Source organism: Castanea sativa, chromosome 5 (assembly GCF_040712315.1).
Source record: "Castanea sativa cultivar Marrone di Chiusa Pesio chromosome 5, ASM4071231v1".
Classification (NCBI taxonomy): domain Eukaryota; kingdom Viridiplantae; phylum Streptophyta; class Magnoliopsida; order Fagales; family Fagaceae; genus Castanea; species Castanea sativa.
Window position 1 is genome coordinate 50426499 of NC_134017.1, and position 15669 is coordinate 50442167.

The 15669-nt window shown below is 33.7% G+C and overlaps 1 protein-coding gene across 1 annotated transcript; it reads left to right on the forward strand.

Moving 5' to 3' along the window:
• The first annotated feature begins 5210 nt into the window (after positions 1-5210).
• On the forward strand, positions 5211-15669 carry LOC142636200 (MACPF domain-containing protein CAD1). The gene is made up of 6 exons (XM_075810329.1): positions 5211-5667; positions 11323-11561; positions 12439-12634; positions 12859-13042; positions 13891-14045; positions 14751-15669. The coding sequence occupies exons 1-6, from the start codon at positions 5326-5328 to the stop codon at positions 15384-15386; spliced, it is 1752 nt and encodes a 583-aa protein (XP_075666444.1). The 5' UTR covers positions 5211-5325; the 3' UTR covers positions 15387-15669.

Sequence of the window (15669 nt, forward strand, 5' to 3'; positions counted from 1 at the left end):
ATTCTTTCTTGGCAAAAATGCACTTCTAGTCCCTACATTTTGAGTCAATTCCCATTTTAGTCCCTACTTTTTTGAAGCATCTACTTTAATCCCTAGAAATTGAAAACCGTTACCATTTTAGTCCATACCATCATCTCACTAATGGGAAAATCTTACGTGGCAGACAGAGTGCACAGTTAGGACACTATATGCTGACGTGGCCATTAAAATAATATTTAAAAACTTTTCATTTGCATTTGAATAATGCCACATCATAATTTTAATTAATTTAAATAAAAAAATAAATAAAAATACTTTTTCAATTTTAAAGATTAAGAAATTTTTTTAGTAAATTTTCTACTTTTCCTAAACTTTCTTGGCAATAAGCACAACATCACAAAAATTAAATTTATCTCTTTAAATGCAAAAACTATAACTTCATTTTTTTTTTCATTTTTCTTCCTTTCCCCCCTCTCTCTTCAATCAAACTCTCTATTTCTCGTCTTAAACTATTTGGAGTTTCTCTCAATACTTTTGGCTTTGATATGCGTTTAGAGAGAGATAGGTTGAGATCGGTGAAAGTTGGAATCGGTAAGAGGCCGATATCTAAACCTATTGCCAAAAACCACCGGTGGTGGTGGTGGGTTTGATTAGCGGCGGTAAGTTGTTTTTCTCATAATCTCAGTCTTTCTCTCTCTCTAAATCCTACTCTCTCTCTCTCTCTCTTGATAATTTGATCGATGGTGATGGTGGGTTTGATTATTTGATTAGTGGAGATAATGGCTAGGTTAATCTGGGTTTCCGTGGGGATGGATCATTGGTTAGAGAAGATGTGGGTTAGGTTTTAGGAGACTCGGCCGGTGGCATCAGAGAGAGAAGGTGGGAGGCTTAGTCGTTTTTCTTTGCTTCCTCGGTCCTATTTGGTTTGTTGTTGTTGTGTGTCATTTTTGTTGTTGTTGGTGTGGGTCACGTGGTCGGCTTGGCTTTTTTGGGATATGGGTTTGTTCTTTGAGATTTATTTGTTTTTGCATGTTTGGTTGTTTAATAAAATGCAAGTAAAGAAAATTAAATCATGATTTTTTAAAAAAATTTTCTGGGCAACCAAACATGATCTTTGGGGGAAAGAACATGAAGAAAACAACTGATTGTTGGCATATGTTGCATGATGTTAGGGTCTTGCACAAAAGGAGAACAATGCCACACTGTGTGATAATAAGCACTTCAAAGCTCAAGTTGGTTGTTAATTTTGGAAAGAGGAGTTGAAATGAGATAAGTTATTTCTTATCTCTCCCAGTTGAGAGGGGAAGGGGTATTTATACCCTTAAAAATACGTGTGGCATGGTAGGGGGCATTATTATCCTATTAGACCATTTTTAGCTAATAAAACAGCCTATTGATGGGACAATTCATTGGGAGGAGGTGGGTTAGCCTATTGTAGTGCGGTTATAATTGTCTCGGCCTTTATGCATAATGTCTTGGGCCGATCTTAATGCTCACAACCTAGTATGACCTAATTTGAACAACTTTCCCTTTATACCCTTATATTTATTTGGTTGCATCCCATAACATATTTTCAACCCTTTCATATTTCTTTTAAATTATATTTGAAAAAAATAAATAGTAATTATGAGGTACATTTTTTATTCTAATTCGTTGACAATTCATCATATTCAAACATTTTTTTTCCAACTAAAAGAACCTATAGGAGTGAAGTAATAATACCACAAATAGAAATTATGGAGAAGGAATTTGGGAAGTAATTAAAAATATAAAATTATCCAAAGTAGGAGATAAAATTGGAGGATGACATAATAAGTGAGCAATCAATGTTATACTTCTTCTAAAAATATGTTATACTTGGTGGGTGAAATTTTTTTGTGGTGTAAGTTTATTTTGATAGAGTTTTAACGTATGAGGTCTCTTTTTGATGATTGTGATTAAACTTCAGATCTTTTATTCAACCATTAGAGATTTTACCAATTGAGTTAAATATAACCCACTTTCATGGTGTAAGTTGATGCACTGTGTGTGGCAATGTGTGTGTAAGTTTATTTAATTAGTTTTGTTCGGTTGTAAGATGATTGAGATACAAAAATAATATTATGTAGAATAAAGAAGGAAATAGAAATTTTGTTAGGAACATATCCAAAAAGGTATATAGGTAAAATAGATAGAAAAATGACTTTGTAACAAAAATTTAGTTAAAATTTTATTTGGCAAGGTTGTTTGTTTGATACAAAATGGGGCCATTTTCATCCCTTCTCTGGCCTAGGCCATTATAATTTTATTGTACTGGTCTTATAAGTTGTTGTGCCATTAATTACAATACATAATTCAAATAATTATTTATTATCTTATAGTTGTTAATGTGCCATCAATCACATTCTTTTTCTCATCAACTTGTAAAATTTCTGTTTTTGTATTAGAATTTGTAGTAGTTTTAGCATTTTTCTAACAAAATTTATAAAACAATAGCACTCCAACCAAATCACCGTTAAGAAAATGAAAATGTTGAAATTGCTACAAATTTTTTGAAAAGCTTAAGAACTGATGGTACAAGAATATGATTGGTGCCACTTAAAGAATATAATAAACGAATGTTTGAATAAATTTCTTTTTGATGTGACAAGAATATGATTTTTTTTTTTTGGAGAAAAACGATAAGAATATGTTTTTTTTTTTTTTTTGATGAGGATAAGAATATGTTGGTGCCATTGAATGTCTGAATAAGTTTCTTTTAATGTGACAAGAATATGATTGATGTCACTTAAACAATATTATAAATGGAAAATTATTGTGTACTCCCAGAGTACCATAAATGCGTATTTCCCTTTCTCACATGAATGGTGGGTCCCACTGATTAAATTCATGGTGGAATCCATCGTTCATGTGAGAGGGAGACTACGCATTTATGGTACTCCGGGTAATTTTTCATTATAAATGAATGTTTGAATTAATTTTTTATAATTAATGACAAGTCAATTTTTAAGGCCTTTACAGTAAAATTTGTTGAGAAATGATATGTCCACAACATTTTTACAACAAATCCTAAGTGACAGGATGTTACTGGTTGTTATTGTTGGGGCAAAAAAGTAATCTTAGTGTTAGGTTCAAATTTGAACAAATAACAACTAACCACCTATGATTTGTTGTAAAAATGTTGTGGACGTAACACCTCTTTGTTAGATCCGTAACATCACTTAAGTGAATTAGTCATATTAAAAAAATAATTTAGAACAATAACTAAATTGATGAAAAATAAATTATACATTATTTAAATGATATTTAAATATAAAAGTAACTGTTAAATTTTTTGCCTTAGGTCTCAAATTATATTTAAATAAAAATTGTGATGGTGGGAATAAGATACAATGTAAATATGTAAGTATTACAGTATAATTTTATCTAATTTTTAATGGTTTCGTTTAGCACTTCTTTATCTTAAATTGGCCGCACCAAATTTGAAAGACAGACATAGGCTACGATCCGGTCTGAGTAGTTTTTTACTATGAAGAAATTAGATTTATTTTTCATGTGTGAATAGCAAATTGTTTGGGGAAAAGCCACAAGAACGGCTAAACAATTTTTAAAGCCAAAAAAAAGAAAAGAAAAGAATCTTCACTTGCAATTTACACTTCAAAAAAAAAAAAAAAAAAAAAAAGAAGAGAAGGAAAAACCTCTCACCCAGATTTTTTTTTTCCTTCCATATAATTTACCGGTCTTACAATAAATTTGATTAATAAAATTTATTATTACATGAGAAAAGTATTGTTTTTAATTATTTTAAAATAATTACGCAGTAATCCAAGAATATGGTAACGTAATTATAATTTCTAAGAGTAATGATTTTTTTTAATAATTATTTATTTGATAATATAATAAGGATAATGATTTCAATAATTTCCCAAATCTTACCAAAAAACACAAAGGAAAAAGAATTCATTGCTATATATTTCTTTTAATGAAAAAAAATCCAATATAATAAAGGAGAAAATAGAAGAAGAAATGAAGGGACACGTACTTTAAAATCTTGTCAGCCTGTCTACCATGTCCATATATATGCCTTTGAAACAATCCAAGAGTCAACAAAAACAACAATTATAATAAATGGTCCAACTTGATGAGCTCTCGTGGTGGCAAAATTAAAGAACCTTTCCACAGTTTCTATTTAGGTCAGGTTACTACTGCCTCTCTCTCTCATACACTAAAATAAAAAGAAAAATACGCTACTTTCTTCAATTGGCATAATCAAACTCACAAAGGAGTACTCAATACTATATTTTCCTTTAGTGTATGTATAGTTGTATAATACTAAAATGAGAAACAGAAATATTGGGGTCAACTTTTCACAAACCAAAATGGGTTATTTGTGAAAACAAGAATCATCAAATACATTATAGCCATATCCCATGTATCATTTAGAATATGGTAAGTCAAAAGCTTTTGATTCTTAGAAATTTTTTTTAAAAATAAGTCAAAAGCTTTTGCTTTAACGATGCTACTACCATTTTATGAGGCCATTCTAATGGACAAACTCTTCTTTCTACTTTCAACTGAAGAATTTTGAGCATTCAGCCCCCCCAAAAAAAAAGAAAGAAACTTGAGCATGTTAATTTGATTCTTAAATCCAGTTGATTTGGAGCTACTCTTTTCACGCAAATATTGGTCATAAGATCATTTATAAAATTAACATATTCATGTCATAAAATGGGGTAACTATTTTTTTTTTTTTAATTTAATTTACATGAATCCATTACTTTTCATGTCATAAATCCTTGAATTGTTCTACACTTTTTTTACATAAATCTATCACTTTTATCTTTTTACTATTCCATAAGATTGTAAAATTGAGTGTGAACTGTGTTGGTAGAATTGTTGACCAAATTATGAAAAAAGAAAAAAATTGGTTAATGGTGCTTTTCAAAAGGTATTAGTAAGACTTAAAAAAAAAAAAAAAATTTAAGAAATGAATTTTAGTACAGAGAAAGTGATGATCTTTACTCTTACAAAGAGATGGAGGTGGACCAGTCAACTCAGAATCCTGATTTCCCATCCTTCTACCGAAAAAATAAAAACGCGTTTTTAGCCATCATCATAGTCAAAAGCCGTGCCTTTAGAACAAGAACAAACTTCACCTACTAACAAAGTCCAACCTTTGCCCCACCAAAACCCAAAAGAAAAGAAATAGCATTATTATTATATATATAAAAAAAAAAAACAAAACACAAAAACAAAAACAGAAACACCTTCATCTGCTTCTGAGAAAACCACGAATTTCACAATCAACAACAACAACAACAAACAAATCACTTCTTGTTCACCTCCACCTCCTATTTTTTTCCACCCATGAAAGATCCTGTTACTATGGAAAACTCAGAAACAGCAACAGCAACAGCAACAGCAACAGCAGCAGCAATGACAGCAACAAGAAGCTTTAGCTCTGATGCTTTGGCCACTACTCTTTCCAACTCAATCCAAGCTTTAGGCAGAGGTTTTGATGTCACCTCTGATATTAGGCTTCTTTACTGCAAGGGAGCTCCTGGGTCGAGGCTGGTTCACCTTGAGGAAGACAGTACCGGGGATCTTGAGGTCTCTGATGGAGTTGTGGTGCCAAATGTGCCTCTTGAGATTCACTGCTCAAAGGGGAAGCCTGCCATTGAGACTAAATCTGTGTGCTCCTTTTATGAGGTTGTTTCTGACTTTCTTCGCACATTTTGATTTTGGGTTTTTGTTTTCTTGTTCTTGCTGTTATTTGCTGCTTGAATAATTATCTGGGTATATCTGAATTCTATAATTCTGATTGTGTAATGGGCCTGTTGAGATGTGGGGTTGCTTGTGATTTTGCTTTGATTGGTTTTTTGTATATTGATTGGGTACTGAAATTAATATCCAGGATGTTTATATTCTTGTCCTAGTTTGGTTTGGTAATGGAATTATAGCTGGGTATGTTTCAATTTTAACTCTTTAATTCTTATGGTGAACTGGTTCATATGAGTGTGGTTCTGGACCATCATCTTTCACAATTGGCGTGCAATGATTGTCTAGTTTTCAATTTCTATTTGTCCCTCTAAGATCTTCAATAGATTTTGGTTGTCTATAATTTTAATAGGGTGGTCTGGTAGTCTAAAGATTCTTTTGGTTCCATTTATTTATGGCTGCTGATTTCCAATGTGATTATGTACTTGTAAAATATATTTGATATCTACATTATATATTATGTGCGTCATAATGAATTTTAAATAATAAATATGCAATAACAATTTTTCATGAATTCTTTGTACAATTGCAATCTCCTGTAACTATTTTGATGCTCTGGTTGCATTTGGACATGGAATTCGGGGTGGTTAAAGTGGACCACATTTTAGCACCTTAATAGGTTCTATTAAGTTACAATTACAACACTGTATTTGTTAAATATTGTGCCACTATTGGGGAGCTTTTGTTTTATAATCATCAAGATTGTGAAGGCATTGTTTAGAGTTGATAGATTTAAAAGACACTCTTAGTGTTCCTGACCTGTGTTTTCCTCTTCTCTTCTAAGCTATGTAAGTTCTATCACATTTGTCAGGATTATATTCGTTTGGGCTTTTACAGCATCAGGTGGTTTGGTCTTCTAGAAAAATGAATTACAAAAGAAAAGGCTCCAGTTTCTTGTTGCAATTAAATTTTACCCTATTATAGCCAGAAGACTTTACACATTTTTTTTTTATAAGAAGTCTGTGACAATTTTTAAAGTTCTTCCCAGGAAGCTGAAGGTTATATTTAGGTTGATTTAGGAAAATGGCAAAAGAAAAGTATGTGGGCTACAACTATTGGATTTTGTCATGATGATGGGAGAGTACTTCTGAAAATGATGGTTTGTTGACTACCAGCTTTGCTGTTCATACTAATGGTGGGGAAAATTATGGTTCAAGGCTTCTAGGGTTAATTTGGTTAAGAGAACCCTTTTCTTGCCCCTCCCCCTTTCTTTTAACCCTAGCCTTGATATTCTGCGTGCAATTTGTGTCTTAGAGGAAAGCAGCAATTTTATTTAATGATTTCAAATTGGGAGGAGATTATTAGGGTTTTTCATTTAGAGAGTACTGATCACACTATCTTTTTAAGCATCCTGAAATATACTGAAAATCATAAATCGTAGAAGAGACTCTGACCGTTATCATGGGCTGAAGTTTTACTTTGGACATCATTTTGTGGATGAATGGTGCAATTTCAGCTCAAGCTTTTGAGTTTCTGCATCCACTTGTTGTCAAGGAGTTCCAACATTTGGCAGGGGCTAGGTCAGAGAAGGCTTAGATCACATTTGTGGGTAGATTCTGTTTTTCAATTTTTTTTTTTTATCCAACCAACCTACCTAATTATTTCGATTTTTTCAGATTCTCTCTAGGAATTTTTGTCAGTGTTGTGGGGTGAGAGATATTTCATGATTATGGAAGAAGCAGGGATGGAGAGTAAAAATTATCTAATCATTGGGACAGAATTTCCTTTCTAAGTTGGGTTGTGGATTAGCTTAGGCTAATGAGAGAAAACCTATAAAGGCCTAGGAAAATGGTTTTTTAGATATGTGAATGGCAAGTATCTTTAATCATGGACAAGATACAAAAATTTCAATAGGAAGAATATTTGATTTCCTTAAAAATCATCATCCAAAGATATCTTGGATGGTCTAGTTTTTCAGGGGTTTTATTTTTATTTTTAAAATGATGTCCGCTGTAAGCGATTTTCTTCTGCTGCAGTTCTCACTGGAGTAACCAAGTGGTATATATGTAGACCAGGCTGTAGGCAAACAAGCAAGATACTTATAAAAGTATCTCTTTTGATAAGTAAAATTTGAAATTTGAAACTGATCAAAGTATCTTCTGACAATTGACAAGCATTTCTAGTTAGGAATTTGGAAACACTCATAATTTCATTCTTTTTATTGGCAAGATTGGAACCTAAGACCTTACTAGACCTAACTCAACCCTTTTTCCACCTGTACTTGTCTGCCATTGAGAATTGTGGTCCTTGAGTCCACAAATTGAAATTATTTTAAGTTAAGGTTTACTATTGATCATACAACAGAGAAGGTCATTGGTAAACAATTTCTCCTAGTGTTTTCAACAAAGACATCTAGGGTTCAAACCTCCCCACTCCCAATTACTTTATAAAAAAGAAGAAAAAAACAGTTTCTCCTAGTGTATTTAAAAGCTTCAAAGCTCAAAGCTCCAAGGTCTAAAGTGTTTTGCTTGACCAAATTTAAGCTCATTTAGTGAAGCGCGCCTTTGTCACTCTTGTATGACACTTTTTGAAGAAGTAAAAATCATGCTTAGTCACAACTTTTTGTTCCCCCCCCCCCCCCTAAAAAATATGTGAACCATTATATTCTTGATCTTAAAGGAAATTACATAGACGTTGATTTATTATACAAAATTTTTTTTGTTTACGTATTAAAAGACCTGAACAAGGATAATTAATTATTCTTGTGCAGTTTAGTCTTTGCCTTTTGGATTTTGATTGAACCATATACTTTTTTATTTGATCATAGCTATCATGGTTAGGTATTATAAAGTACAAGAGAGATATATAAAATGTTATGTTTCAACTTTCTATGACTAGATTATTATAATTGTTTTTCAAATTGCGATATAAAAACTTTAGCCTAAAAAATGCACCTTTGGTCACTGAAAATTAAAAAATTTTCACTTTGGGTCCAGAGAATTTTACTGTTGTGTTTTAAATACTGTGCCAAGCTTGTCCTTTCCTCATAACGCTGTCACTTAGCAAATGGAGCACTACTAAAACTGTTTAAACATAATCAACTTTCTCACGGCGTTATGACAGAAGGACAAAATTGACACATTATTTCAAACACATGGACTAAACTGAAACAAGATTTTTGTGCATTCACTTTGGGCCCAGAGAAATTTACTGTTTTGTGTATTAAATACTGTGCCAAGCTTGTCCTTTCCTCATAACACTGTCACTTAGCAAATGGAGTACTAAAACTGTTTACACATCATCAACTTTGTCACGGCGTTATGACAGAAGGACAAACTTGACACATTGTTTAAAACACATGGACTAAATTGAACCAAGATTTTTGTGCAATTGCACTACCCATTTTAGCTAATAGGAAAAATATATTACTATTTTGAGATTATTAAGCTTCATATATTATATGTTATGTATCTATGTTTTTATAAAAAACATTGGAGGCTATTTTTTTTTTTTTTTGATAAGTAATGTAAAAATATTATTAATAATAGAAAAAGTGCCAATGTTATTAATAATATTCTTACTTTACTGTAAGGTCGCAATTCGAGCCTCGGCCCAACAAGAAGGAGGACGTAGGCTCAAAGAACCCGATACAATGAATTTATAGAGTGTGAGTTAGAAATCTTGATTCTAATGAGCTTGAATGGTAATGGCAATGGCCCAAGATCACAAAAAAATATAGATGAACATGTTTATAAGATGAAGTTTATCCTCGGACTCAAGCCGAGAACCAAGTGTTTATATTTCTTCTTACTTTTAAGATTTTTTACAAATATTCTCCTCCTTTTATTTACAGGATCTCCTTCTCTCTTATAGTCCCTCCTCCCTTCTTCTAGATTCAAACTGCTCACCTTGATACTTGTCCCATCCGCCTCTTTTGGAAGTCCTTAGGTAATAGTTGTTAGGCTGAAAATCACTGTTCAGGTATCACTTCCTCATAAATGTGGCCAGAGACTTAGGTATAGAGTATTCAATGCGGTAGTAGCAGCTTTCTTTAATATATTTTCTTAACCCCCCTTGCTCTCTGTGCCCCTTTTAAACAAATCTTCATTCCCAAGACCTTCTAAAATATCATTCTAATTAACATGACGTACCACCTGATCCTCGCTGCACTTAGTCGAGGAGGTAGTCTTCCTTAGATTATTTACATTCACCTCATCCGCCACATTTGCTTTCGGGGCTGTAAGTTTGATATCATTATTACTATTAACCCGTCCTTGGACAAGCAAACGTCCTCGGCTCAAGCCCATGGCCCAAAAACGTTTGCAGTGTATTATCTCTCTCAAATATGGTGAAGCCTGAGGTGGGCTAGGCTATGGAGGAGCTTAGAGGGTCCTATGGGGTTAGTCTCTGGAAGTGCATTAGAGGAGTATAGGATAACTTTTCACAGTATATAAAATTATTTGGGGTTGGTCATACATGTATTCAGTCTTGGCATGATTTTTGGTGTGGGGACTTTTGCCTGAATGATGCTTTCCCTAACTTATTTTCTGCATGCAACTGATAAGAATGCGTCAATTGATTCCTATTTGGGTAACAACCATAGTTGGAATCCCCATTTTATTCAATCATCCTGGGCTTGGGAATTGGAGTCTGTCTACAAATTCTTTGATATGCTATACTCTAGTCTCCCTGTTGTAGAGGATTGAATAGAGTGGAACCTTGTAAAAGCCGGTAAATTTGAAGTTCATTCTTATTATGAATGAAGCTTTGATGGGTACTTTGGGGGCAAGTTTTCCACACAAAAGTATATGGCAAGTCAAGGTGCCTAAAGGTTGTTTTCTTTGTGTGGACCAAAGCACAAGACAGAATTTTTCAACAATGGATAATTTGTGGAAGTGTAAACATGATGATTGTCAATTGGTGTTGTATGTTCAAGACTGGTGGAGAATTGGTGGACCACCTTTTACTTCATTGTATGGTAGCTAGAGATACTGTCACTTGTGTGGGTGTTGTATGGAGTATCATGGGTCATGTTGAAGATGGTGGTGCAAATGCTCAGTTGTTCGAGAGGGATTTTTCAAAGCCATAGTGGTTATAAAGTTTGGAATGCGGTCCCTTTGTGCGTCTTGTGTATAATTAGGGTTGAGCACAACAGGCCGACTTTTGATCGAATTATGGCGATTCCATAGGATCAACAAATCATTGTTACAATGCTTGTATGATTAGATGGTCGTGCTTGGAAATTCCCCTCATGTTCAGTTTTGGACTTGTTACAATACTAGATAGTCTGAAATTTGAAATTGTAAGATCTAGAATATATGTTTTTCTGATAGTTTTTGTTGAATAATATCATTTATTTATTAAAAAGAAGTTCTGTACATAATCTCATGTTTAATTTGCAGAGATTTCAAGCACGGTATTCTTACTAGATTGCTTGTCATAAGGTTGAGACTCAGTCTTTTAAATTCATAAAGTACTATATTTGCTGTTTTTGTGTTAAGTATCATGTCCATGTTTTGCATGCTTGTCTGGCATTGATGTTTTGGCTTATTTCCCTGATAACATGAAACCATTCTACCTCTTTGTTGACCTATTATGTTTTTAACCTCAGTGTCTAATAGATGCCTTTGATACTTGAAATTCCAGATGGCAGAATATTTTAATAAGAAATCAGATATATTAGGACGCATCCCACTGGGAAGTTTTAATGCCATGTTCAATTTCACTGGTTCTTGGCAAGTAGATGCAGCAGCTACGAAATCCCTTGCAATGGTTGGATATTTCATTCCTCTATTTGAAGTTAAGTTGGCAAAAGATGGTTTAATTTTGAGCGAGGAAATTAAACATGCTGTTCCTTACTCTTGGGATCCAGCATCTTTGGCTAGGTATGCAATTCATCACTGATTTATTGTTGTAAGTTACTTCAGTTTGGACAGCTTTCTATTTCTTTTCATTGATTTATCTAATGTTTAAATTAGAAAGTTCATGTTCTTTCAATTGATATTCTAGCATGATGATGCCAATGAGATCTTGCTCAAATGGCCATTTCTTTTCTCATAAATGAGGTTGTAGGTTGAGGTTATAAATTCAAAACCCACTATGTGTGTGTGTAACTTAGCAATCAAAAGAGAATGTATATATATGATAATGTAATGCTTATTATGATCAATATTCTCAAAGTAAAAATCTTCAAAAACGACTATGACTTGGAGGTGCCAAAATTGTTGAATCTTTTACCTACTCCTATACATATCTAATATTTTGGTCTTACCTTGAATAACCTTGATATGCATTGAATTACATGATAGTTACAAATTGGTTACTGAGCGATTATGACCAGTATATATTGCTCAATAAAATGGTTTGGTCTTCATCCCCCAATGGATCTGTGCTTCTTTACAAATATGTAATTTGAGACACTAGTGTATAGTAAAATGATGGAAACTCATACTTGATACGTCCTTGGAGAAAGGACAATAGCATGGATCATATGGTGTTACTTTTTTGTTGGGAAATCTTGTAACTACCAATTTCTATTCAATATTTTAGACGTAATTGCCCTGTTAATGCATAGAGAAGAACTTTGACAGTTCCAAACTCCAATGATTTGTCAATATGCTGGGAGCATGATCTGATGGCTAACTGGATCGACTCAATATTTTGGTTGCAATTGAAAATTAAAAGTAAAAATTACAGATGAATTTGATGATCTGGAGAGCATGTTTCTGACTTGTGTTTCCATTTCATTTTCCCACTTTTCAGTTTTATTGAAAATTTTGGTACCCATATCGTTACATCTGCAACAATTGGTGGAAGAGATGTTGTTTATATCAGGCAGCACCAATTATCTCCATTGTCAGCATTGGACATTGAGAGCTATGTGAAAGACATTGGGGATCAGCGGTTTCTGGAGTCAAAAAGCCAGTTTAGTGCTGGGCCCTTAAAATACAAGGATAAGGTCAGCATATGGCTCACTCTAAAACCTTTTTTTTTTTTTTTTTTCATTTATTCCTAGAAGTCTAGAACCCTCATGGAACTTTTAGCTCATTGCAGCATGTCTCCTTGTTCTCAAGTGTGTTTTGATGAAATTTATTGCTCTCTGAAGCCATTTCTGTTTCATTGCATAAATTTTCTTCTTTGCTTATATGCAAAAAATTCTTAAAATTCAGTTTATTGCTGCAGGATGTTACTGTAATTTTCAGGAGGAGAGGAGGCGATGATCTTGAGCAGAGTCATGCCAAGTGGGAAAAGACTGTTCAATTGGCACCAGATGTGATTAACATGACCTTTACACCCATCGTTTCTCTTCTGGAAGATGTGCCCGGAATAAAGCATTTGGCACGTGCAATTGAATTATATCTGGAGTGTATGTTTTCATTTTACTATTTGTTTTCTTGAAATGTGAATTTCATTCACATCCTAGAAAGTGGCTACCAAAGTAACACAACAAATACATTAGAAAGAAAAAAAAAAAGAGTACTCTTAGAAATACATCCCATTTTTTTTGATCTGTTAGAAATACATTCCATTCTTTGAAGCGAGAAGGGTTTGAAGCCATTTAAAAAGGAAAAAAGGAAAATGAAAATTCAATGCATATGTAATAAATCCTCTTTATTGATTAATGACAAGTGATCGGTAAATGAAAGCGATTTACTTTTCAAACTATGTTGTAGAAGTTCATTTATGCTTACTTCATCAGGCCTTTTAACAAGATGTGATTGCACTACAGGTGCCAATACCACCTAGAAGTCAATAGGTGTGGAAATAATTTGATTAGAATCTATGCCTAACAGATTTTTATATTCATAGTAGGCCATGAGATTGTTGCAAACATTCTCAAATATTTAGGTTACAGATTCCACAATAAGGCGAGTCAAACAAAGCATACACAATAATTCCTTAATGATAATACAAATAACAAATCTGACATTGAGTTCTAAAAATCTGGTATCTTTTTGTATTGTTTTTATTTAATTTCTTTCTATGGGTGAAAATAATCTTGCTTTTAACAAATTTGTCCTGTTGATTTATTACTTTCTATGATTCTGCTAAGCTAAATAAATCTCTAAATGTCCTCAACTATGTTAATTCCAACTGCAATTCCCTTAGACTTGTTTAGAAGCTTATTCATCTTGTTTCTTCTATGGAGTAGTTGTATTACAAAGATGCTTCTTTGATAATTGTTGCCTGCTCATCTGTTTCTGTTTTTACCAGACAAGCCACCTATTGAAGATTTACAATATTTCTTGGATTTTCAAATTGCTCGAGTTTGGGCCCCAGAACACAATAATCTACAAAGAAAGGAGCCTGTGTGTTCCTCCCTTCAGTTCAGCTTGATGGGTCCAAAGCTATATGTGAGCCCTGATCAGGTAAGTTTTGTGGTTCTATCATCTATGTACTGGGGTGGTTATGAAATTATGAATTTGAAATTGGCTTACAAATGGTTCAGATATGTCTTGCATTTTTATTAAGTTAATTTTCAGTACTACTGAAATGTAAAAGAGACACTGATAAATGTGAAACCAAGAGAGAGAAAAAAAAAAGTGCATGGTCACAGTAAATTCAATCCAGGAATGCCTGGAAAACCATGCATGTATTTTCCCCCTTTTTAATGTTTTGTGATACAAATGTTTTCCCCCCTTGTTTAATTTTTTTCCTGTGTCATACGTGGCTCCTGGTTTGTCATTTCTGTAATCCAATTCTTGGGCATGTTATTTCAGCCTTAAAAATAAGACTCTTGGAGTTTTGAGAAAATGGTTTTAAACTGAGGCTAGAAGGGCTATTGTTCCCCAACTTGCACCCCTAAAAAGCTGTCATTTTTTTAATGACTCCATCTTTTAACATCCCCCCTTGCCATGCAAAATTATGGAGAGAGAGAGAGAGAGAGAGAGAGAGAGAGAGCAAAGCTAATAATGAACTTGAAAATATCTGTTAACATGGTAATTTTATGTGAGTGAGCGTGTAAATTTTTTCCTTGGCATACCTTGTATTATTTCTTGACGAGTTACCTACCAGTTAAAGCATGCAAAATATGTTGGTTCTCTAGAATGTTTAAACATGGCTTGCTATTCCAGGTAACAGTTGGTCGTAAGCCAGTCACTGGGCTTAGACTTAGCCTAGAAGGGAACAAACAGAACCGACTTGCTATCCATATGCAGCATCTAGTGTCTCTTCCGAAAATTCTTCAGCCCCATTGGGATGCACACATGGCTATTGGGGCCCCCAAGTGGCAGGGTCCAGAGGAACAGGACAGCCGTTGGTTTGAGGCAATCAAGTGGAAGAACTTCTCCCATGTAAGCACTGCACCTATTGAGCACACAGAGACTTGCATTGGAGACCTCTCTGGTGTTCATATTGTCACAGGGGCTCAACTTGGTGTATGGGATTTTGGTGCCAAAAACGTGTTACACCTCAAACTACTCTTCTCTAAAGTACCGGGCTGTACAATAAGGCGGTCTGTTTGGGATCACAATCCTTCCACTCTTTATACATCACAGAGGCCTGATGGAACTTCTTCATCAGTTTCAAGTGATAAAAAAGAAGATGTAAGTTCAAGCCAAATCGGGAAACTGGCAAAAATTGTAGACATGACAGAAATGTCAAAAGGACCACAAGATATTCCTGGTCATTGGTTAGTCACAGGGGCAAAACTTGGGGTTGACAAGGGAAAGATTGTATTGCGCATAAAATACTCCTTGCTAAATTACTGATATAATTGGTTTTGTTGTTCTAGTTTTTTACCCTTTCCACTAGAACTATAGTCAAGCATTCTTTGCACAGGTGATCCCAGTTCTTTGGTTTTGTACATTTGTGTTCTTTTGATCTATAGCCGCCTTGTTGATAATTGTTTGTCACATCATTGATTAGCTGACGACCTTTTTTCTTCTAGAATTTGGTTTGAAATTTTTGTTTATTGAAAAGGCTATTTTGTTGAATAATGAAACGATAAACTTGTTTATTTTATTTATTATAAAGTGATTTTTTCCTCGTGAA